The 25,957-nt window shown below is 38.8% G+C and overlaps 1 protein-coding gene across 2 annotated transcripts in view; it reads left to right on the forward strand.

Annotated features, from left to right (window-relative positions):
* Positions 1-25,957, forward strand: part of SWT1 (SWT1 RNA endoribonuclease homolog) — a 102,542-nt gene that overhangs the window by 50,568 nt on the left and 26,017 nt on the right. For both annotated transcript variants that reach the window (XM_069546289.2, XM_069546288.2), the window contains exons 15-16: positions 2,123-2,310; positions 17,744-17,875. In XM_069546289.2, the coding sequence (XP_069402390.1) occupies positions 2,123-2,310; positions 17,744-17,875 (320 nt within the window). The remainder of the gene's footprint in view (positions 1-2,122; positions 2,311-17,743; positions 17,876-25,957) is intronic.

Raw genomic sequence — 25,957 nt, forward strand, 5'->3', positions numbered from 1 at the left:
AAAAATTAGGAATGATTGAGATAAAAATGATATCAAGATTCTTTTATCAGTTGGAAACCTAGCCATGGGAGTTTTCTTCCATGAAGAGTTTGATATTAAAATCTAGTGTTGTTTGTCACATAGTTGTATGCCTGTTATATATTGCCCACTTGTAAACATATTGGCTTGTTATTTAGTAAGTTATTTATTCTTGGATCCTGATTTTCTAGTTGTCACATTAGCAAGAGATTTAAGAAGACAAGGGACAAAAAATCTAGTATTCTCTTTAGTGCTTTTCCCTCAACATTAAGCATTAGTCTGATTGTTTGAAACAACTTGTGTTTTTTCCACAATTAGCGCGCTTTCAAGTATTGCTTATACAACAATTCATTGTCTAAGTCAGTCAAGAACATTGTGATTTAGCTTGGGCTTTTAAAATGCACTTTCAATAGCAGTTATTTTGTAGAGTACATCTGGTTTATGACCTGAATACTTAGTTATGTGTCACTAACTTGAACAATGAAAAGAAAGAGATTACCTCCAGGAATAGAATATCTAAGTACAGTAACTGTAAAAAAAAAAAAATGCCCCTTATCTTAATTTACCAAGTGTAGAAAATCAGGAAAAGAGAAATATTCGTTATTCATTTGTTTCTGAGAAACCAAAATGGAAAGTTAAGTAATGTCATTTTCCAGATTTTTATATAAATGGGGTAGAGGAAAGGATATATATTTTTTCTCTTATAAACCTTTAACATCATAAAAAAAGAAAGACTTGCTCTTCCAGAATGATAGACTATTTAAAATAAGTCTTTTTAATAAACTTAGACTTATGTGCCTCAGACTTCCCATCCTGACTAGTTGTGTTTTTAATTTCTGGTTATTTAACCTCTCAGAGCCTTAATCCCTTCTTTTATAAGAAAGAGTATAATAATCTCTGCCTTAGAACTGTCATGAGAATTAAATTAATATTTGTAGAGCCTAGCACACAGTAAGTGCTGTGTAAGTGTTTGATAAAGCAGCCTATTGGTATGTTTTGTTGCATACACTTCTGTTTGAAAGCTGAGAAAAAGCATTATGTGATGATTAAACACATTATCTCAAAACAAAATTCATATTTCCATTCATGTGTATTTATTAAATTCATAGTTAATGTAAACAGGCAGTTTTGTTCCTTCCTAAAAAGAAATAAAAGGGTAATATTTACCTTTATGAGCTGGAGAGAGAATATAACCACATTCATATCTACTTATTCATATATACTTCATTCACTTACACTAAAGGTCAGATTCTGTTCATGCCTCTTACCAGCTGTGTGACCCTGCATAACTTATTCATCCTTTCTTTGCCTCAATAAAATGTAGATAATCATAGTTTCTCCTTCATAGAGTAATTGTGAGGATTAAATGAGCTAAATAGATATAAAGTTCTTAGAAAATTCCTATACATAAGAAATGCTCAGTAACTATGAACTGTTGTTACAGTTTTGGAAATTTCCTTTTTTTTTAATTTGATAAGCATGAAGCTAATGTTTGAAATCATACTTTTATCAACAAAGGAAACCTAGAGAAACGGAGTGATTTTAAATTCACAAAGATGTTATAGATGAGCCAAGTCAACAAACTCAATAAACTCATAGTTAAAAACTTTTTTCCATTCTATCTATTTTTCACCTAAGTTAATATTTTCACCCAGGGTGATTTTTTTAAGAAAATGTCATTTGAATCAATGGTATTGCTTTTTCACACTGTTTAGAAATATGCTCAGATCTGTTCTTAAATATTTTTAATTGGTCGTGCTATTTACTATACCATCATCTTCCATCAGCTACCAAACTTCTTAAAAGAGCAGTATAGAACCATTGTTCCTATTTCTATGTTCACTTATTTCTTAATCCCTTACAAGTAGAATTCTACTTCTATACTCTGTAATAAATAAATGGGAAATACTGTTTCTTATAAGTGGAGAAGAAAAAAATTTTTAGCTCTGATTCTATTCTGATAATATTCTGTACATAATCAAGGACAAAGAATAAATAGCACTTCCACGAAAGGCAGAACATTTGTGATCTACAATTGGCGTTCTTTCTCTCTCACTTACTAGTGAAGGACTAGCTGCATATTATGTAATTCTTATTTCCCCAGGGCAAGGCAAAACTTAAGCAAAATTCTTCGAAAAATATCCCGGGTAAAAGCCAGGAGGATAATTCTCTGATGAAATCTGATAACCAAGAAATCACCGTTTTCCCCGGTTCTTATCCTCCCCAACCCAGCAGGCATCAAGAAATCTGGTCTATCCTAGAGAATGTTTGGATTACACTGTATCAAAACAGGTACTAAATTAACAAGAATTTTTGAGTTTCAGGGTTTTCCATTATTGCTAGTGTTCATTAAATAGTGTTTGGGGTGTGATTTTTTTTTTTTAACTACCAAGTGTCTTAGTCTTTTAAAAATTTTGTTTGTATTCGCTTTTGGTTGTGCTGGGTCTTGTTGCTACTCGGGCTTTTCTGTAGTTGGGACGAGCAGAGCTCAAGCAGGGCTTACTCTAGTTGCGATGGACAGGCTTCTCACTGCTTCTTTTTTTGCAGAGCACAGGATGTGGGGTGCATGGGCTTCCCTAGTTGTGGCTCCCAGGCTCTGGAGCACAGGCTCAATAGTTGTGGTGCACGGGCATAGTTGCTCCACAGCATGTGGGATTCTCCTGGATTAAGGATGGAACCTGTGTCTGCTGCATTGGGAAGTGGGTTCTTTATTACTGAGCCACCAGGGAAGCCCTGGTTTGTGACTTTAGCAATATAGTTTGTACTAGATTATCTTATGAGGGCCTTTTGTCAAATTATACCTTAGAGGTAGTGCTGCTTAAATAGGGGCTCAGAATTATCTGGAGAGGGTAAAAAATACATATGGTTAGGTTCTCTTGTTAGAAATTCTAATTCAGTAGCACAGGGCTTCCATGGTGGCTCAGCTGGTAAAGAATCCACCTGAAATGTGTGAGACCTGGATTCGGTCCCTGGGTTGGAAAGATGCCCTGTAGAAGGGACAGTTACCCACTCCAGTATTCTGGCCTGGAGAATTCCATGGACAGAGGAGCCTGGCAGGCTATATAGTCCATGAGTCGCAAAGAGTCAGACAAGACTAAGCAACTTTCACTTCACTTTAGGACTGAAGCTGAACTAGTGCTTCTGTCTAGTGATTCAGATGTGAAACTTTGATGAGAATCATTGCCAGATACGTCAGATCATTTGCCAACATGTCAAAACCAATGACTAGTCACCAGGAGTGGCTAAGAAATTAGCAGGATCCAAAGGCTTCTAAGAAATAAGATGCAAAATAATATAAATAAAACATTGGTCTAGATTAGGAAAAATTCATGTAAAAATTTTTTTAAAGATAAATACTTAAGTGGAGTAATACTTTTGTTACTTTCATACACATAAAGTATTCTTGTCTTAGTGAAATGAAAAGATAGAGACCATTTGCGAGTAGGCCTTTAAATAGGTTGCTGGAGTAACTTAAAAAATAATAGAAAACAACTGATTTTAAAGTAGGCCAAAAAATAAATAAAGTAGGCCAACACTCCCTTCCATATTTTTCCTCAAGCCCATAGTCTTTATATAACTAATATGTTGATCATACTGTATGCCTTGTAATATGATTTTGGTTTGAGAGCCCATTTTGTTATTTTGGATTAAGAGCCTCTATCCATTCTAGTTGTTTACAAGATCAGTAAAGTGGTCTTAGCACTCCATTTAAACGTCTGTTCTCATTCAATTATAGATTTAGGACTGATTTTTTAGTCCTTGACAATAGTTGAAAATTTTTTCAAACAAATTGTAGTCTTTTATACTAAAGAAATAACTATATCTGACATGTGAGGTAAAGAAAACAATATTTAAAATTTTGTAATCTCATATAAAGCAAAGATTTTGTTTGTCCAGTCTTAATGTATTTTTAATGTTGTGGCTTATCATATATTCTTGTTAGCAGAATGTTGTATATACCAGACAGAGATAATCATTTTGAAACTGAAATAGTTTAAAACAATAGTTCAGTTCAGTTGAGTCATTCAGTTGTGTCTGACTCTTTGCGATCCCATGGACTACAGCACGTGAGGCTTCCCTGTCCATCACCAACTCCCAAAGCCTGCTTATCAAGTCAGTGATGCTATCTAACCATCTCATCCTCTGTTGTCCCCTTCTCCTTCTGCCTTCAATCTTTCCCAGCATCAGGGTCATTTCCAATGAGTTAGTTCTTTGCATCAGGTGGCCAAAATGCTGGAGTTTCAGCTTCAGGATCAGTCTTTCCAAAGGATATTCAAGACTGATTTCCTTTAGGATTAACTGGTTGGATCTCCTTGCAGTCCAAGGGACTCTCAAAAGAGTCTTGTCCAACACCACAGTTCAAAAACATCAGTTCTTTGGTGCTCAGCTTTTTTTATGGTCCAACTCTTACATCCATACAGAACTATTGAAAAAACCATAGCTTTAACTAGACGGACCCTTGAGGGCAAAGTAATGTCTCTGCTTTTTAATATGCTGTCTAGATTGGTCATAGCCTTTCTTCCAAGGAGCAAGCATCTTTTAATTTCATGGCTGCAGTCACTATCTGCAGTGATTTTGGAGCCCCAAGAAAATAAAAGTCTGTCACTGTTTCCATTGTCTACCCATCTATTTGCCATGAGGTGCCAACTAAGGCCTGTCTAGTCAAGGCTATGGTTTTTCCTGTGGTCATGTATGGATGTGAGAGTTGGACTGTGAAGAAGGCTGAGAGCTGAAGAATTGATGCTTTTGATCTGTGGTGTTGGAGAAGACTCTTGAGAGTCCCTTGGACTGCAAGGAGATCCAACCAGTCCATTCTGAAGGAGATCCGCCCTGGGATTTCTTTGGAGGGAATGATGCTGAAGCTGAAACTCCAGTACTTCGGCCACCTCATGTGAAGAGATGATTCATTGGAAAAGACTCTGATGCTGGGAGGGACTGGGGGCAGGAGGAGAAGGGGACAACAGAGGATGAGATGGCTGGATGGCATCACTGACTCGATGGACGTGAGTCTGAGTGAACTCTGGGAGTTGGTGATGGACAGGGAGGCCTGGCGTGCTGCGATTCATGGGGTCGCAAAGAGTTGGACACGACTGAGCGACTGAACTGAACTGAACTGAACTGATGGGACTGGATGCCATGATCTTAGTTTTCTGAATGTTGAGCTTTGAGCAAACTTTTTCTACTCTCCTCTTTCACTTTCATCAAGAGGCTCTTTAGTTCTTTTTTGCTTTCTGCCATAAGGGTGGTGTCATCTGCATATCTCTCCTGGCAATGTTGATTCCAGCTTGTGCTTCATTCAACCCAGCATTTCACTTGATATACTCTGCAATTAGCAGGGTGACAATATGCAACCTTAATGTATACCTTTCCCGATTTGGAATCAGTCTGTTGTTCCATGTCCAGTTCTAACTGTTGCTTCTTGACCTGCATACAGATTTCTCAGGAGGCAGGTCGGGTGGTCTGGTATTCCCCTCTCTTATTCCCATCTCTTTAAGAATTTTCCACAGTTTGTTGTGATCTACACAGTCAAAGGCTTTGGCGTAGTCAATAAAGCAGAAATAGGTGTTTTTCTGGAATTCTCTTGCTTTTTTGATGATCTAGCGGATGCTAGCAATTTGATCTCTGGTTCCTCTGTCTTTTTTAAATCCAGCTTGAATGTCTGGAAGTTCTCAGTTCACATATTGTTGAAGCCTGGCTTGGGGAATTTTGAGCATTACTTTTCTTGCATGTGAGATGAGTGCAGTTGTGCAGTAGTTTGAACATTCTTTGGCATTGCCTTTCTTTGGGATTGGGATGAAAACTGACCTTTCCCAGTCCCATGGCCACTGCTGAGTTTCCCAAATTTGCTGGCATATTGAGTGCGCACTTTCACAGCATCGTCTTTTAGGATTTGAAATAGCTCAGATGGAATTCTGTCACCTCCACTAGCTTTGTTTGTCGTGATGCTTCCTAAGGTCCACTTGACTTACACTCCAGGATATCTGGCTCTAGGTTAGTGATCACACCATCGTGGTTATGTGTTTCATCAAGATCTTTTTTGTATAGTTCTGTGTATTCTTGCCACCTTGTCTTAATATCTTCTTCTTCTGTTAGGTCCATACCATTTCTGTCCCTTATTGTGCCCATCTTTGCATGAAGTGTTCCCTTTGTATCTCTAATTTTCTTGAAGAGGTCTCTAGTCTTTTCCATTCTATTGTTTTCCTCTATCTCTCTGCACTGATCACTGAGGAAGGCTTTCTTTTCTCTCTGTGCTATTATTTGGAATCTATATTCAAATAGGTATATCTTTCCTTTTCTCCTTTGCCTTTCACTAAGCGAAAGAATATTAGAGCAAAAACAATATTTAAGGGGGAAGTCCTAAGATGGCGGAGGAATAGGACAGGAAGACCACTTTCTCCCCCATGAATTCATCAAAAGAAGATTTGAACACTGAGTAAATTCCACAAAACAGCTTCTGAATGCTGGCAGAGGACATCAGGCACCCAGAAAAGCAGCCCATTGTCTTTGAAAGGAGGTAGGAAAAAATATAAAAGACAAAAAGAGAGACAAAAGAGGTAAGGACGGAGATCCATCCCGGGAAGGGAGTCTTAAAAAAGAGAGGTTTCCAAACACGAGGAAACACTCTCACTGGAGAGTCTGTGGCGAGCCTTGGAACCTCAGAGGGCAACATAACCAGGAGGAAAAATAAATAAATAAATAAATAAATAAATAAATAAACCCCACAGATTACGTGTCCAATGGTAACTCCCCGTGGAGAAGCAGTGCAGAGGCCTGATCCACCACTGGCAAGCGGGGGCTGGGCAGGGAGGCGGGGGCTGTGTTGCTTAGAGTAAGGACTGGACCTGAATGCCCCGAGGGCAATCTTGAGGGAACTAACTTGAGACAGCAAACCAGACTGTGGGATAGCTATCCTGAGAAAAGCCCTATCGTAAGACACCACCAGGCCCGCTCACAGAACAAAGAATTGAGCAGAGCTAGCCGGCTGCAGACCTGTCCATCCCTCACCAGAGACAGGCAGGTGAGGGCAGCCAGAGCCGGAAGGGGGCAATTGCAGCCCCAGAGAGGCATCACCTACCAAACTGCAAGCAGGCTTCGTTGCTAACCAAGACTTCTTGGGATTCGGGACGATTGACATCTGCCGGGAGAGTCGCAGCCAGAGATCAGCCCCCAGAAGAGAGACACAGCACACCTCAGAAAACTGAGTAGCAGGGATGGGGGAGGCAATAAATTGCAGCGACTGTGCTCACCAAGCACCTGGTCACCTGAGCTGCTCGGGCATGGGAAGGGCACAAAATGTGAGCCCAACCAAGTCTGTGCCTTTGTGGAGTACCCGAGTACCTGAACCTGAGTGCTTAGACCTGGGAAGTGCATACAACCCAGGGCCGGCCTCACACAGTTCCCAGCAGAGCAACCGAGAGCCTAAGCAGTGTAGACAGGGAAAGCACACACGCAGTGAGTGGGGGCAAACCCAGTGTGGCTGAGACACTGCGAGCACACGCCAGTGTTATTTGTTTGCAGTGTTCCTCCCTCCCCACAGCACGACTGAACAAGTGAGCCTTAAAAAGTGTCCACCACTGCCCCCTTGTGTCAGGGTGGAAATTAGACACTGAAGAGGCCAGCAAACAAAAGAAGCTAAAAACAGAGGGAACCGCCTTGGAAGTGACAGGTACAATAGATTAAAACCCTGTAGTTAGCACCGACTACATGGGAAGGGGCCTATAGATCTTGAGAAGTATAAGCCGAATCAAGGAACTATCTGAAAATGAACTGACCCCACATTGCCCACAACACTACCAGAGAAAGTCCTAGATATATTTTGACTGTTAAACTAAAAAATTTTTTTTAATTTTCATTTTTATAACCTATTATTTTTTTTTAAAAAAAAAAGACCCTATTTTTAAAAGCAAACTTCATATATATATATATATTTTATAATTTTTGTGACTTTGTTTTTTTCTTTAATATTGTATTTTTGAGAATCCAACCTCTACTCTAGATTTTTAATCTTTGCTTTTTGGTATTTGTTATCAATTTTGTACCCTTAAGAATACAATCTTCAGTACCCATTTTTACTTGGGAGAGAGATTACTGGCTTGACTGCTCTCTCCCCCTTTGGACTCTCCTTTTTCTCCACCAGGTCACCTCTGTCTCCTGCCTCCCCATTCTCTTCTCTACCCAACTCTGTGAATCCTGTTGTATGCTCTGGACTGTGGAGAAGACAGGGAACTGATTGCTGGCTGGATCTGTCTCTCTCCTTTTGATCCCCCCCACCTTTATCCTCTCAGCCACCTCTGTCTCCTTCCTCCCTCTTTTCTGTATAACTCCATGAACATCTCTGAGTGGTCCAGACTGTGAAAAGCACATAGGGAAGTGATTACTGACTAGCTTGCTCTCGCCTCTTTTGATTACCCCTTTTCTCCTCCTGGTCACCTCTGTCTCATTCCTCCCTCTTCTCCATGTAACTCTGTGAACCTGTCTGGGCGTCCCTCACTGTAGAGAAACTTTTTATCTTTAACCTAGATGTTTTATCATCGGTGCTGTGTAGATGGAGAAGTCTTGAGGCTAATGTAAGAATAAGGCTGAAAACCAGAGGCAGGAGGCTCAAGTCCAAATCCTGAGAACACCAGAGAACTCCTAATTCCAGGGAACATTAATCGATAGGAGCTTATCAAATGCCTCCATACCTACACTGAAACCAAGCACCACCCAAGGGCCAACAAGTTCCAGAGCAAGACATACCATGCAAATTCTCCAGCAACATAGGAACATAGCCCTGAGCGTCAATATACAAGCTGCTCATAGTCACACCAAACCCACTGACATCTCATAACACATTACTGGATACTTCACTGCACTCTAGAGAGAAGAAATCCAGCTCCACCCACCAGAACACCGACACAAACTTCTCTAACCAGGAAACTTTGACAAGCCACCCGCCCAACCCCACCCATGGCGAGGAAACTCCATAATAAAGAGAACTGCACAAACTGCCAGAATACAGAAAGACCACCCCAAACACAGCAATATAAACAAGATGAAAAGGCAGAGAAATACCCAGCAGGTAAAGGAACAGGATAAATGCCCACCAAAGCAAACAAAAGAGGAAGAGATAGGGAATCTACCTGGTAAAGAATTCCGAATAATTATAGTAAAAATGATCCAAAGTCTTGGAAACAAAATAGAGTTACAGATAAATAGCCTGGAGACAAGGATTGAGAAGATGCAAGAAAGGTTTAACAAGGGCCTAGAAGAAATAAAAAAGAGTCAATATATAATGAATAATGCATAAGTGAGATCAAAAACACACTGGAGGGAACCAACAGTAGAATAAGAGGCAGAAGATAGGATAAGTGAGGTAGAAGATATAATGGTAGAAATAAATGAAACAGAGAGGAAAAAAATGAATTAAAAGATGAGGACAATCTTAGAGACCTCTGGGACAATGTTAAATGCCCCAACATTCGAATCATAGGAGTCCCAGAAGAAGAAGATAAAAAGAAAGACCATGAGAAAATACTTGAGGAGGTAATAGTTGAAAACTTCCCTAAAATGGGGAAGGAAATAGTCACCCAAGTCCAGGAAACCCAGAGAGTCCCAAACAGGATAAACTCAAGGCAAAACACCCCAAGACACATATTAATCAGATTAACAAAGATCAAACACAAAGAACAGATATTAAAAGCAGCAAGGGGAAAACAACAAATAACACACAAGGGGATTCCCATAAGGATAACAGCTGATCTTTCGATAGAAACTCTTCAGGCCAGGAGGGAATGGCAGGACATACGTCAAGTGATGAGAGAAAATAACCTACAGCCCAGATTACTCTACCCAGCAAGGATCTCATTCAAATATGAAGGAGAAATCAAAAGCTTTACAGACAAGCTAAAGCTGAGAGAATTCACCACCACCAAACCAGCTCTCCAACAAATGCTAAAGGATCTTCTCTAGACAGGAAACACAGAAAGGGTGTATAAACTCAAACCCAAAGCAATAAAGTAAATGGCAATGGGATCATACTTATCAATAATTACCTTAAATGTAAAAAATGGGTTGAATGCCCCAACCAAAAGACAAAGACTGGCTGAATGGATACAAAAACAAGACCCCTAGATGTGTTGTGTACAAGAGACCACCTTGAAAAAAGGGACACATACAGACTGAAAGTGAAGGGCCGGAAAAAAAAAATTCCATACAAATAGAGACCTAAAGAAAGCAGGAGTAGCAATACTCGTATCAGATAAAATAGACTTTAAAACGAAGGTTGTGAAAAGAGACAAAGATGGACACCTCATAATGATCAAAGGATCAATCCAAGAAGAAGATATAACAATCATAAATATATATGCACCCAACATAGGAGCACTGCAATATGTAAGACAAATGCTAACAAGTATGAGAGGGGAAATTAACAATAACACAATAATAGTGGGAAACTTTAATACCCCAATCACACCTATGGATAGATCAACTAAACAGAAAATTAACAAGGAAACACAAACTTTAAATGATACAATAGACCAGTTAGACCTAATTGATATCTATAGGACATTTCACCCCAAAACAATGAATTTCACCTTTTTCTCAAGTGCACATGGAACCTTCTCCAGGATAGATCACATCCTGGGCCATAAATCTAGCCTTGGTAAATTAAAAAAAAATGAAATCATTCCAAGCATCTTTTCTGACCCCAATACAGTAGGATTAGATCTCAAGTACAGGAGAAAAACTATTAAAAATTCCAACATATGGAGGCTGAACAACACACTGCTGAATAACCAACAAATCACAGAAGAAATAAAAAAAGAAATAAAAATATGCATAGAAATGAATAAAATGAAAACAACCCAAAACTTGTGGGACACTGTAAAAGTAGTGCTAAGGGGAAGGTTCATAACAATATAAGGCATACCTCAGGAAACAAGAAAAAAGTCAAATCACCTAACTGTATACCTAAAGCAACTAGAAAAGGAAGAAATGAAGAACCCCAGCGTTAGTAGAAGGAAAGAAATCTTAAAAATTAGGGCAGAAATAAATGCAAAACAAACAAAAGAGACCATACCAAAAAACAACAAAGCCAAAAGCTGATTCTTTTAGAAGATAAATAAAATGGACAAACCATTAGCCAGACTCATCAAGAAACAAAGGGAGAAAAATCAAATCAATAAAATTAGAAATGAAAATGGAGAGATCACAACAGACAACACAGAAATACAAAGGATCAGAAGAGATTGTTATCAGCAACTATATGCCAATAAAATGGACAACTTGGAAGAAATGGACAAACTCTTAGAAAAGTACAACTTTCCAAAACTGAACCAGGAAGAAATAGGGAATCTTAACAGACCCATCACAAGCATAGAAATTGAAACTGTAATCAGAAATCTTCCAGCAAACAAAAGCCCAGGTCCAGATGGCTTCACAACTGAATTCTACCAAAAATTTAGAGAAGAGCTAACACCTATCCTACTGAAACTCTTCCAGAAAATTGCAGAGGAAGGTAAACTTCCAAACTCACTCTGTGAGGCCACCATCACCCTAATACCAAAACCTGACAAAGATACTACAAAAAAGGAAAATTACAGGCCAATATCACTGATAAACATAGATGCAAAAATCCTTAACAAAATTCTAGCAAACAGAATCCAACAACACATTAAAAAGATCACACATCATAACCAAGTGGGCTTTATGCCAGGGATGCAAGAATTCTTCAATATCAGCAAATCAATCAATGTAATACACCACATTAACAAATTGAAAAATAAAAACCATATGATTATCTCAACAGAAAGTGAAGTTGCTCAGTCGTGTCCAACTCTTTGTGACCCCATGGACTGTAGCCTACCAGGCTCTGAGGAGCCTCTCAGTTCTTGGAATTTTCCAGGCAAGAGTACTGGAGTGGGTTGCCATTTCCTTCTCCAGGGGATCTTCCCAACCCAGGGAATGAACCCGGGTCTCCCACACTGCAGGCAGACACTTTACCGTCTGAGCCACCAGGGAAGCCTAAGAAAGCCTTTGAAAAAATTCAACATCCATTTATGATAAAAACCCTCCAGAAAACAAGAATAGAAGGAACATACCTCAACATAATAAAAGCTATATATGACAAACACACAGCAAACATTATCCTCAATGGTGAAAAATTGAAAGGATTTCCCCTAAAGTCAGGAACAAGACAAGGGTGCCCGCTGTCACCACTACTGTTCAACATAGTTTTGGAAGTTTTGGCCACAGCAAGCAGAGCAGAAAAAGAAAAGGAATCCAAATTGGAAAGGAAGAAGTAAAACTCTCACTGTTTGCAGATGACATGATCCTCTACATGGAAAACCCTAAAGACTCTACCAAAAAATTACTAGTGCTAATCAATGAATATGGTAAAGTTGCAGGATATAAAATCAACACACAGAAATCCCTTGCATTCCTATACACTAATAATGAGAAAATAGAGAAATTAAGGAAACAATTCCATTCAGCATTGCAATGAAAAGAATAAAATACGTAGGAATATATCTACCTAAAGAAACAAAAATCCTATATATAGAAAACGATAAAACACTGGTGAAAGAATCAAAGAGGACACTAATAGATGGAGAAATATACTGTGTTCATGGATTGGAAGAATCAATATAGTGAAAATGCGTATACTACCCAAAGCAATCTATAGATTCAATGGAATCCCTATCAAGCTACCAACGGTATTTTTCACAGAGCTAGAACAAATAATTTCACACTTTGTATGGAAATACAGAAAACCTTGAATAGCCAAAGCAATCTTGAGAAAGAAGAATGGAACTGGATGAATCAACCTGCCTGACTTCAGGTTCTACTACAAAGCCACAGTCATCAAGATTATATGGTACTGGCACAAAGAGAGAAATATAGTCAATGGAACAAAGTAGAAAGCCCAGAGATAAATCCACACACCTATGGATACCTTATCTTTGACCAAGGAGGTAAGAATATACAATGGAGAAAAGACAATCTCTTTAACAAGTGATGCTGGGAAAACTGGTCAACCACTTGTAAAGGAATGAAACTAGAACACTTTCTAACACCATACACAAAAATAAACTCAAAATGGATTAAAGATCTAAATGTAAGATCAGAAACTATAAAACTCCTAGAGGAGAACATAGGCAAAACACTCTCTGACATAAATCACAGCAGGATCCTCTATGACCCACCTCCCAGAATATTGGAAATAAAAGAAAAAATAAACAAATGGGACCTAATTAAAATTAAAAGCTTCTGCACAATAGAGGAAACTATACACAAGGTGAAAAGACAGCCTTCAGAATGGGAGTTCAGTTCAGTCACTCAGTCGTGTCCGACTCTTTTCGACCCCATGAATCGCAGCACGCCAGGCCTCCCTGTCCATCACCAACTCCTGGAGTTCACTCAGAGTCATGTCCATCGAGTCAGTGATGCCATCCAACCATCTAGTAGCAAATGAAGCAACTGACAGAGAGTTAATCTCAAAAATATACAAGCAACTCCTGCAGCTCAATTCCAGAAAAATAAATGACCCAATCAGAAAATGGGCCAAAGAACTAAACAGACATTTCTCCAGAGAAGACATACAGATGGCTAACAAACACATGAAAAAATGCCCAACATCACTCATTATCAGAGAAATGCAAATCAAAGCCACAATGAAGTACCATTTCACGCCAGTCAGAATGGCTGCTGTCCAAAAGTCTACAAGCAATAAATGCTGGAGAGGATGTGGAGAAAAGGGAACCCTCATACACTGTTGGTGGGAACGCAAACTAGTATAGCCATTATGGAGAACAGTGTGGAGATTCCTTAAAAAACTGGAAATAGAACTGCCATATGACCCAACAATCCCACTGCTGGGCATACACACCAAGGAAACCAGAATTGAAAGAGACACGTGTACCCCAGTGTTCATCGTAGCACTGTTTATAATAGCCAGGACATGGAAGCAACCTAGATGTCCATCAGCAGATGATGGATAAGAAAGCTGTGGTACATATACACAGTGGAGTATTATCACTCAACCATTAAAAAGAATACACTTGAATCAGTTCTAATGAGGTGGGTGAAACTGGAGCCTATTGTACAGAGTGAAGTAAGCCAGAAAGAAAAACACCAATATAGTGTAATAACACATATAGATGGAATTTAGAACGATGGTAATGATAATTCTCTAAGCCAGGCTTCAGCAAAACGTGAACCGTGAACTTCCAGATGTTCAAGCTGGTTTTAGAAAAGGCAGAGGAACCAGAGATCAATTGACAACATCCAATGGATCATGGAAAAAGCAAGAGAGTTCCAGAAAAACATCTATTTCTGCTTTATTGACTATGCCAAAGCCTTTGACTGTGTGGAGCACAATAAACTGTGGAAAATTCTGAAAGAGTTGGGAATACCAGACCACCTGACCTGCCTCTTGAGAAATCTGTATGCAGGTCAGGAAGCAACAGTTAGAACTGGACATGGAACAACAGACTGGTTCCAAATAGGAAGAGGAGTACATCAAGGCTCTATATTGTCACCCTGCTTATTTAACTTATATGCAGAGTACATCATGAGAAACGCTGGGCTGGAAGAAGCACAAGCTGGAATCTAGATTACCGGGAGAAATATCAATAACCTCATATATGCAGATGACACCACCCTTATGGCAGAAAGTGAAGAGGAACTAAAAAGCCTCTTGATGAAAGAAAGGAGAATAAAAAAGTTGGCTTAAAGCTGAACATTCAGAAAAGTAAGATTATGGCACCTGGTCCCATCACTTCATGGGAAATATATGGGGAAACAGAGGAAACAGTGTCAGACTTTCTTTTTTTGGGCTCCAAAATCACTGCAGATGGTGACTGCAGCTATGAAATTGAAAGACGCTTACTCCTTGGAAGGAAAGTTATGACCAACCTAGATAGCATATTGAAAAGCAGATACATTACTTTGCCAACAGAAGTTGGTCTAGTCAAGGCTATGGTTTTTCCTGTGGTCATGTATGGATGTGAGAGTTGGACTGTGAAGAAAGCTGAGTGCTAAAGAATTGATGCTTTTGAACTGTGGTGTTGGAGAAGACTCTTGAGAGTCCCTTGGACTGCAAGGAGATCCAACCAGTCCCTTCTAAAGGATATTAGCCCTGGTTGTTCTTTGGAAGGAATGATGCTAAAGCTGAAACTCCAGTACTTTGGCCACCTCATGTGAAGAGTTGACTCATTGGAAAAGACTCTGATGCTGGGAGGGACTGGGGGCAGGAGGAGAGGGTACGACAGAGGATGAGATGGCTGGATGGCATCACTGACTCGATGGACGTGAGTCTGAGTGAACTCCAGGAGTTGATGGTGGACAGGGAGGCCTGGCGTGCTGTGATTCATGGGGTCGCAAAGAGTCAGAGACAACTGAGCGACTGAACTGAACGATAACCCTGTATGCGAGACAGCAAAAGAGACACAGATGTATAGAACAGTCTTTTAGACTCTGTGGGAGAGGGCGAGAGTGGGATGATTTGGGAGAATGGCATTGAAACATGTATATTATCATATATGAAACAGATCACCAGTCCAGGTTTGATGTATGATACAGGTTGCTCAGGCTGGTGCACTGGGATGACCCAGAGGGATGGGATGGAGAGGGAAGTAGGAGGGGGGTTCAGGATGGGGAACACGTGTATACCCATGGCGAATTCATGTCAATGTATGGCAAAACCAATACAATATTGTAAAGTGAAAAAATAAACAATATTTAAGTTATTTTAATCTTTAATGGCACCCCACTCCAGTACTCTTGCCTTGAGGATCCCATGGATGGGGGAGCCTGGTGGGCTGCAGTCCATGGGGTCGCTGAGAGTTGGACACGACTCAGTGACTTCACTTTCACTTTCATGCATTGGAGAAGGAAATGGCAACCCACTCCAATGTTCTTGCCTGGAGAATCCCAGGGACGGCGGAGCCTGGTGGGCTGCCGTGTGTGGGGTCGCACAGAGTCGGACATGACTGAAGCGACTTAGCAGCAGCAGCAGCAGCAATCTTTCTTTTATTTAGAAAATATTTTGAATAGTTTATGTGATGTAGAAGTGACCTATAATATACATGTGTTTGTGTTGAATGTTACAGAGCTCTTGTTAATTTCTGGATATTACACTTTATATTAAAGTCCTTCAGTAAGTGAAAAATGCTTATAATTACTTTATCATTGTATAGTTTTTAAAGCCTACTTCATTGTTTGTTGTGCCTGAATGTGTACCAGAGTCACTGTAGAACTTCTCAATATATTCATGTTTGAGCCTTTCACATAGAGATGTTTATTTGAAAATCTGGTGGACCATGCACTGTTTTTCATATAAAACTATTCTGAGTACTAGTCGCTAAGTCGTGTCTGACTCTTTGCAGCCCTTTGCACTGTAGCCTGCTAGGCTCTTCTGTCCATGGGATTTCCCAGGCTAGAATATTGGAGTGGGTTGCCATTTCCTCCTCCAGGGGATCTTCCTGACTCAGGGATCAAACCCTTGTCTCCTGCTTGGCAGGTAGATTCTTTACCACCGAGCCAGCTGGGAAGTCCTAGAGCACTTATGCACAACCCTAAGAGGCTGAGATTAGCAGCTGCAAGCTTTTATATAAGGAAAGGATAAACAATGTGGTCCTACTATATAGAACAGTGGACTATTGTTTAGTATGTAATCATAAATCATAATGGAAAAGAATATTTAAAAAGAATGTACATATATATGTATAACTGGATCACTTTGCTGTACAGCAGAAATACACACAGCATTCTAAATTAACTACACTTCAATAAAAATGTTGGAAAATGACGGAAATTTATTCAGTCACAGTCTGAAGACTAGAAAGTCTGAAATCCAGGTGTCTGCAGAGTTGGTTCCTTTAGGAGGTTCTGAAGGAGAATCTATTCCATGACTGTCTCCAGCTTCTAGTAGCTGCCAGCAGTATTTGTAGATATATCACTCCAGTCCAGTCTCTACCTTTGTCTTCACATAGGGTAGTGTCTACCCTAATCCAGCATGACCTCATTTTAACTTAACTTACATGTGCAAAAATCCTATTTTAAATAAGGTCACATTCTGAGGTTGTGGGTGAACATGAATTTGGGGGGAACAGTGTTCAACCCATACAACATATGTTTTGAGTTTTTATATGATTTTTTTATGTTATATGAGTACATTTTGTTTACCTTAATTTTTCTGTTTCATAGATGGCATAAGCCTCATCTTAACAGTTATTTGGTATTTCATCAGGTAGCTAATTTACTACTTCACACTTTTTAAAAATATTGTTGGACACTGCGGTAGTTATTAATTATGCCTGTTTCTAAAGTTGGAATTATCAGAACAAAGTGTATGAACATTTATAACATCCAGTTTCAGCAAACTAAGTCTGATGTGTGATTTTTTTTTCTTCATCGTTGTATATGAGAGTATGGTCGTTACTACGTACTGACTTGAATATGGATTGATAGCATTACTTCCCTTCTGTCTCTTATGGTCTCTTAGAGTGAAACATTATTCACACAGTTTTTACAGTATTACTTTCTATTAGACCTATATAGTTGTTGACCCCTATTCTTTGCATGAATGGATGTCTGGACATTTCTTTTATTTCTCATTTAAACAGATCAACATTATGAGCTATAAGTTATAAACATTATTTTATACATTCGAAGTTGAAACACTTGAATTACAGTAAATATGCGTGTGTACCTATGAGCATTTTTTTTCTTACTATTTTAGCATGGATGTGTTTCAAAGGTTGGATTCAAATTCAACTCTGACGTCTTCAAAGATAGCATCATTTGAAGAAGCATTTGTATATCTTCAAAAGTTAATGGCAGCTGTTAAAGATATTCTGGAAGGAATTCAGAGGTAAATACTACTTAGTTTTAAGATTTCATTTATTTCTTACTTTACTGTTTCTTTTAGGCTTATCGGCTTTTTCAGAGTTGGTGGGAGTCTTCCAGCAAGTTTTATAAACTAGTAGCTTTTAGACTGAGCTTGTCTCCCTCTGTTGCAGAGAATGCCTGCTTCAGCTGATCATCTGGACCACAAAATGTATCTACTTTTTTCCTTTCTAGAAAAAAATTGGCTAGATTGTAGGCTTCATAAGGAGCTTGTCTTTACTGCATAACTGTAGCTCCAAGAACAGTGCCTGACACGTGATGTTCAGTTCAGTTCAGTTCAGTTTCTCAGTCATGTCTGACTCTTTGCAACCCCATGGACTTCTGCTCACCAGGCTTTCCTCTCCATCACCAACTCCCGGAGCTTGCTCAAACTCATGTCCATCAAGTTGGTGATACTATCCAACCACCTTATCTTCTGTCATCCCCTTCTCCTCCTGCCTTCAGTCTTCCCCAGGATCAGGGTCTTTTCTAATGAGTCAGTTCTTCACATCAGGTGGCCAAAGTATTGAAGTTTCAGCTTCAGCATCAGTCCTTCCAATGAATATTCAGAACTGATTTCCTTTAGGAGGAACTGGTTGGATCTCCTTGTAGTTCCAGGGACTCCTAAGAGTCTTCACCAGCATATAATGGGCAGTCAGCAATTACGTGTTGAATGTGTGTGAGTGCTCAGTTGCTCAGTCGTGTTGACTCTTTGCAACCCCTTGTACTGTACACCAGGCTCCTCTGTCCATGGAATTTTCCAGGCAAAGAATACTGGCATGGTTTGCCATTTCCTCCTCCAGAATAAAAAGTAGTATATGCTAAGGTAATTATCACTGCCCTTTAAAAGAAAAAACATGCTAATATTTGTTAATATGGTTGATTTCATCCAATACAGTCTCACAGTACCACAAACTGAGAAAGTTTGAGGAGCAACTTAGTCTTTCAGTGCTTTGAGACTTAATTCGTATGTGATTATTAAATATTTATGAAGTATATAGAAAACATAGTTCTGGAAAGGTATAGAAGTGACCATGCCATCTTTCTAGTGTGAAGTCAGATATTTTCTTTTGTGGCATTAAAGGAGATTACTTGCAGTTGTTTTTTCTTTATGCCAAAATTGCTTGATCTGAATTAGACATACAGCTTGCTCTGAGAAGAATGCTGTTCTTTACCAATTAAAAAACAAAACCAAAAGCTGATGTGATTTTAACAAGTCAAAGTTTTAAAAACTTGGATTTTTAAAACAACAGCAATTTTTGATTTTGCTTATTTCTTTTTAAGAGTTTTTGGAAACATCATCTCATTAATGTGTGAAGCATTTGTACCTCTTTTTGGATCACTTGGCTAATATAATTCTTAGAATGAAAGGTTACCAAAGCTTTTTGCTACTCTTAAGTTACTGACTGAAGAGGGGACAGATCCTAAGTTAAATTTCATCTCCAAGTGCACATAGGTTGTTTTTTTTTTTTAATTTAAGGCAATAATATTCCATAAAAGTAGCTGTATGAAGAAGAAATACTTGGTTCTTATTTTAGCTGTGTAAAAGATGTTTCACATGCTACACTGCATAAAAGCCATGCTTGACATATTACCTTTTCTATAGAAAGTAGAGATATTAATCTGACTTCAATTACTAAACAAATGTTTGTTGAGCACCACCTATGCTTGGCATCATGTTAGGCTCTGGGGAATCAAAGATACATGAGAAGCAATCTCTGACTCCAGTGAGCTTGCAGAAATAGTGCTAACAGTCACATTAAAACAGATAATTATAATAGAGAGTTACTAATATTTTAATAGGAACACAGGCAGTGGAGGGAGGGAGGGTTTGGCAAAAGATGAGACTGGATGGGGGTTGGAGGGAAATGTCTTTTCAGCTTCATAAAGCAGTTTCCACTTTATCCTGTGGGCTAGTATTTCACACATCCAGAGCTGTTCTGTGCCATGACAGACGTGTTTCTAGTCCAAAAAGCTATGGAAATTCTGTGTACTATATTACCCACTGAGAAAATCACTATACATCCTTTGGTAGGTTTTATGGACTTTGCTGTAGAGAACCCTTCTTAATTTTAGAAGCTTTAAACATATTGTCCCCTGGACCCCACCCCAGAGATTCTGATTCTGAGGGTGTGCCTGGCTATCACAATTATAAAAATTTCTCCAAGTGATTCTAATGTGTAGGCAGATGTTGAGGACCACTAGCCAGTGTGCTTAACCACTTGTTGTCAGAGTGTGGACACAGAACCAGCCTCATCATAGCCACCTGGAACTTGTTAAAAATGTAGATTCTCAAACCCTGCCCTGCCTACTGAATTAAAAACTCTGGGGGTAGGGCCTGGTGGTCTGTGCCCTGATTCTGTGCACACTAAAGGTTGAGCACCAATGGGCCTAAGTGGTGCTCAGCCCTAGTGGCCAATTATAATCACCTGGGAGCTTAAAAAAAGAAAAAAAGGCTGGGCACTAACCCTAAACCTATTCCATCTGAATCGCTAGGAGTGGGACCTGTGTGTAAGCATTTTTGTTCACTCCCATGATGATTCTTATGTGGAGTCATGTTTGAGAAGGTGTAGCATGTACTGTTTTCAAAAACGGTACCTAAAGAAATAAACACTAGAATTTTAAAGCTGGTTGAGTTTTGTTACTCTTTGCTTTAAGTGTACATCAGTTCAGTGCAGTTCAGTCGCTCAGTTGTGTCCGACTCTTTGCGACCCCATGAATCTCAGCACGCCAGGCCTCCCTGTCTATCACCAACTCCCGGAGTTCACTCAGACTCACGTCCATCGAGTCGGTGATGCCATCCAGCCATCTCATCCTCTGTCGTCCCCTTCTCCTCCTGCCCCCAATCCCTCCTAGCATCAGAGTCTTCCAATGAGTCAACTCTTCACATGAGGTGGCCAAAGTACTGGAGCTTCAGCTTTAGCATCATTCCTTCCAAAGAAATCCCAGGGCTGATCTCCTTCAGAATGGACTGGTTGGATCTCCTTGCAGTCCAAGGGACTCTCAAGAGTCTTCTCCAACACCATAGTTCAAAAGCATCAATTCTTCGGCGCTCAGCCTTCTTCACAGTCCAACTCTCACATCCATACATGACTACAGGAAAAACCATAGCCTTGACTAGACAGACCTTAGTCGGCAAAGTAATGTCTCTGCTTTTGAATATGCTATCTAGGTTGGTCATAACTTTTCTTCCAAGGAGTAAGCGTCTTTTAATTTCATGGCTGCAGTCAGCATCTGCAGTGATCGGACACAACTGAGTGACTTCACTTCACCTCAAGGAATAAGGAAGTATTGGTTACTCTGCTAGTTTTCAGCATGTGACCTGGGGAAAATTGTCTTGAGCCTCAGTCTCTGTCTATAAAAGAAGCATAGAGCTTTTCATTAAGTTACTGCGCTTCAAAAATTGAGTATTGGTATAACTAATCAAGCCAATGATTCTCTGCTTATTAATGCAGAGTTCTAGATCCTATCTAAGACTTACTGAAATCACTTCAATATCTGTAGATATTTTGTAGAGAAGAACAGTTGTATTTTTAACAAACTTTCCAAGAGATTTATATGCAATTTGTACAGGAACACATTTTAAAAAATTAATCCAACCTCCTGTAGTAAGTATATCAGAACTTCTTGAGCTACCAGTAGAGGGCATTATGATTAAAAAGTTTGCCGATTTAAATATTTATTAATCAACAGAAACTACTAAAATTGCAAGTTTTTTTTTAACTGTTCAGACAATGGACATTTGAATCAAAATGTATTAAAAGTTAATAATTATATTATTTTGTCAAGTGTTATGTGATCTTAAAATCTTTTAAAGTAGTTCAGTGTAAACATTGAAAAATACACTCAAATTTGTAATGACTGCAAATTCATTAACATTTTGGATGCTTGCTAAAATGAAATAGTTTCCTTTTTTGAGCTATATGCTCAGTGAATATATGTCAGCTCTGTTTCTTTTTATTGTGCTGTGCTAAGTCACTTCAGTTGTGTCCAACTCTTTGCAACCCTATATAGAATATAGCTTGTCAGGCTTCTCTGTCCATGGGATTCTCGAGGGAAGAATATTGGACTGGGTTGCCATTTCCTACTCCAGGGGATCTTCTTGACCCAGAGATTGAACCCATGTCTCTTATTAGAGCAGATCATTTATGGTGTTATTTTAGGAACTGGCAATAAATAACCTGTTAATCAAGTCCTTCAGTTAAAGAAGTGAATGAAAATGTGTGTGTTGAACTGAGTTTGTAGCTGCCTTCACTAATGTCATCTGCTCTAGCTAAGCTGCTATTTCTTTTCTTAGAATAACTTATGCCTTCTTTACATGATGTATGTGAAAATCTTTTTAAACTGTAACATATTTATAAGTGTTAGTCTTTATTTTCTCTTTAAAGTTGAGATGTTTAATTTGAAATATTAACTGTATATTTTAATTTTGATAGAATTCTAAGCATCATTATGGTGAGTTAAGATTAAAAATATTGGTGTTAGTGGTTGTCCACACAGTTACATAGTTGGATGTGGAATACCTAATTTGGTAAAAGTTGAAGGAATGGGAATATTGCTGATTTCTGCACTTTCTGCACACTTTTTTCTTGGGTAGGAGAGTGAACTTAACTAACTTATTTGGTTTAGAAATTGCTTCTTTCTTATCTTTCCTTTTATATGTTATAGGGCAGTAGCAGCAGCAGGGTTAATTTCCGCACTTTTGTTAATATTTTCTCATATAAACACTAGTGAACCAGTCAGTATTCTTTCCATGTAGACAAAAGTGTTGTAAGATTTATTTTTTAGGTCAGTACTATGTAGTCTCATTTTATACTTTAGTGAATTTATGTCTAGATTGGTCAAGTCATTCTCAAGATAAGAAAAACCTTTTGCTTAGGATATGAAAATTATAAAGCTTCACTTAGAGTAAAAAATTAATTAGAGTCATATGGCAAATACTAGAACTAAGAAAACTTCTGAAAGTGAAAGTGAAGTCGCTCAATCGTGTCCGACTCTTTGCGACCCCGTGAACTGTAGCCTACCAGGCTCCTCTGTCCATGGGATTCCCTAGGCAAGAGTACTGGAGTGGGTTGCCATTTCCTTCTCCAAGGGATCTTCCCAACCCAGGGGTCGAGCCCAGGTCTCCCGCATTGTAGACAGACGCTTTAACCTCTGAGCCACCAGGGAAGCCCATACATTAATAAAAAAAAACATTACATGTCCTGTGCTTAAATCGACATCTCTACAAAGTCAACTAAACCAGTCATGTAATGCAAATCTGAGGCATACTATAAATGTGTGCAGCTTCAACCTGAAAGATAATACTCAAAACAACAAAGAATGTGTGTTTTTGTGTTTGTGGAGTAGGTGGTGATCTGCCTAGTTTAGAAGCTGAGGAGAGGACAGAGGGAGAGTGAGGCTAGGAAATTGTAATCTGCCTGGATTTTTAATCATATAATCTACCTTATTTATAAAATAAGGTTGAAATTATTAAAAAGAAAAAAAACCGAACTGTAGCATTTGAATTCAAAACTATAACTAGATCATGCTCAAGTGTGAATATTCATTTTATCACTTGGTTTAATATGTAAAATTCTGTATTTCTATGTCAATTTCATGAACTCTGGATTTCTAGCGCATGTATCCATGGATGAAGTGGTTGAAATAATGAATGTTTTCTCAGTCTCATATTTGGAGTCTTATGGGAGAGAGTTATAAATAACTTGGCACTTTCTGCAGAGGAGGGAATTTTTTTCTGTGATGGGGTATCCAAAGTTTAATTAATTTTTATCTCTTAAGCTTAGATTTTTTTTTCTAGTTGTCATATTTGGTTTGGTGGTTTTTAAATATAGACTGAGTACCAAATGGTGTCTTGGACATAATCTTATCTTGTATGGGCATTCATTTGTGATCACAGAATATGATTTTGGAAAAAGAGACTTCTGCTTGAATTTAGGAAAGGAAGATGATTAATTTTTATCATCTTCAAATGCTTAATAATCTTCAAAACCTTTGTAACATCCATTACATTCCTGTGGCTTTGGTTTGAAATACTTTATAGAGCTGGTTTTCCAAAACAATTACAATCCAGTCACAAAGCTTGGGGTTGTGTATGTGTTATTTACACATAATATTTTCTTATTAAGTCTCAAAAGAAATAATTTTCCTATTACTCTCTTACCCCATTTTAACATAAGAACAAAACATACACTGATATAGCCATGCATAATTCCAGGGATAAAGAATCCTACAATTACAGCAGTTTTTTATATCTATCAGAGAAGGAAATGGCAGCCCTCTCCAGTATTCTTGCCTGCAGAATCCCATGGACAGAGGAGCCTGGTGGGCTGCAGTTCATGGGGTTTCAAAGAGTCAAACACAACTGAGTGAGTAACACTTTATATCTATCATTCCTGCTGATTGATAATGATAGTAGCTTCAAAGAGTATGGAGTTGTATTTGAGGGAAAATTTTATTAACTTACTATTATCTGTTTTGATAGCCAACCTGAGATTTTAGAAGGGTTATTTAGAAAAGATCCTTCATTTGACACAAAGATAACATTCTTTAGGCTGTTCTATAGGTTAAGTTAATTGCTGAAACAAAAGTTTATTGAAAGACATGTGGAAAATAAAGACCTAAAAATTAGTGACTTTTCAACATCTCAACTAATTGCTGTGGGCAAGATGTTCAGTTCACTTCAGATCGGTCGCTCAGTTATGTCCAACTCTTTGTGATCCCATGGACTGCAGCATGTCAGGCCTCCCTGTCCATCACCAACTTTCAGAGTTTACTCAAACTCATGTCTGTTGAGTCAGTGATGCCATCCAACCACCTCAACCTCTGTCGTCTCCTTCTCCTCCCACCTACAATCTTTCCCAGCATCAGGGTCTTTTCAAATGAGTCAGATATTCACATCAAGTGGCCAAAATATTCAGCTTTAACATCAGTCCTTCCAGTGAACACCCAGGACCGATTTCCCTTAGGATGGACTGGTTGGATCTCCTTGCAGTCCAGGGGACTCTCAAGAGTCTTTTCCAACACCACATTTCTTCTCCAATACCACAACACAGTTCAAAAGCATCAATTCTTCTGCGCTCAGCCCTGTTTATAGTCCAACTCTCACATCCATACGTGACCACTGGAAAAACCATAGCCTTGACTAGATGGACCTTTGTTGACAAAGTAATGTCTCTGCTTTTTAATGTGTTATCTAGGTTGGTCATAGCTTTTCTTCCAAGGAGTAAGCATCTTTTAATTTCATGGCTGCAGTCACCATCTGCAGTGATTTTGGAGCCCCAAAATTAAAGTCAGCCACTGTTTCCCCATCTATTTCCCATGAAGTGATGGGACCAGATGCCATGATCTTCGTTTTCTGAATGTTGAGCTTTAAGCCAACTTCTTCACTCTCCTCTTTCACTTTCATCAAGAGGGTCTTTAGTTCCTCTTCACTTTCTGCCATAAGGGTGGTGTCATCTGCATATCTGAGGTTATTGATATTTCTTCTGGCAGTCTTGATTCCAGCTCGTGTTTCCTCCAGCCCAGCATTTCTCATGATGTACTCTGCATAAAGGTTAAATAAGCAGAGTGACAATATACAGCCTTGACGTACTCCTTTTCCTATTTGGAACCAGTCTGTTGTTCCATGTCCATCCACATATCAGTCTGACTGAATTATCCAGCACTAGCTGGTATTTAGTTAACCTTTCTCTTTAATGCTATTGAAGGTAATAGATCATTCATGACTTATGTTTTAAAATAACTAATTTCATTTTAAATATCTGAAGCTCTTATGTGTGCTTCCTAGCATTTGTAATTCAAGAATAGGCAATAAGAACCTCTATTTTTATCCTAAATATCAACACTGTAATGCCAGTTATTCCTGTTACCCTTAAAGCATTTCTCGGTGTTAATGTTCTTTTGTTTTAGTCAATAAAATCCAGTGATGGAGCTAAATGTTTCCCATTATAAACTTTTTGATCACACCAGAATCAGAGTCAAATATAAAGGAAGATGACTTCTTGGAGATAAATAATTTGTTTATAGAGTTGTTTTTATTTAAAATCAATACTTTAACATTTTCCTT

The sequence above is a fragment of the Ovis canadensis genome, chromosome 12 (genome assembly GCF_042477335.2).
Source record: "Ovis canadensis isolate MfBH-ARS-UI-01 breed Bighorn chromosome 12, ARS-UI_OviCan_v2, whole genome shotgun sequence".
Classification (NCBI taxonomy): Eukaryota; Metazoa; Chordata; class Mammalia; order Artiodactyla; family Bovidae; genus Ovis; species Ovis canadensis.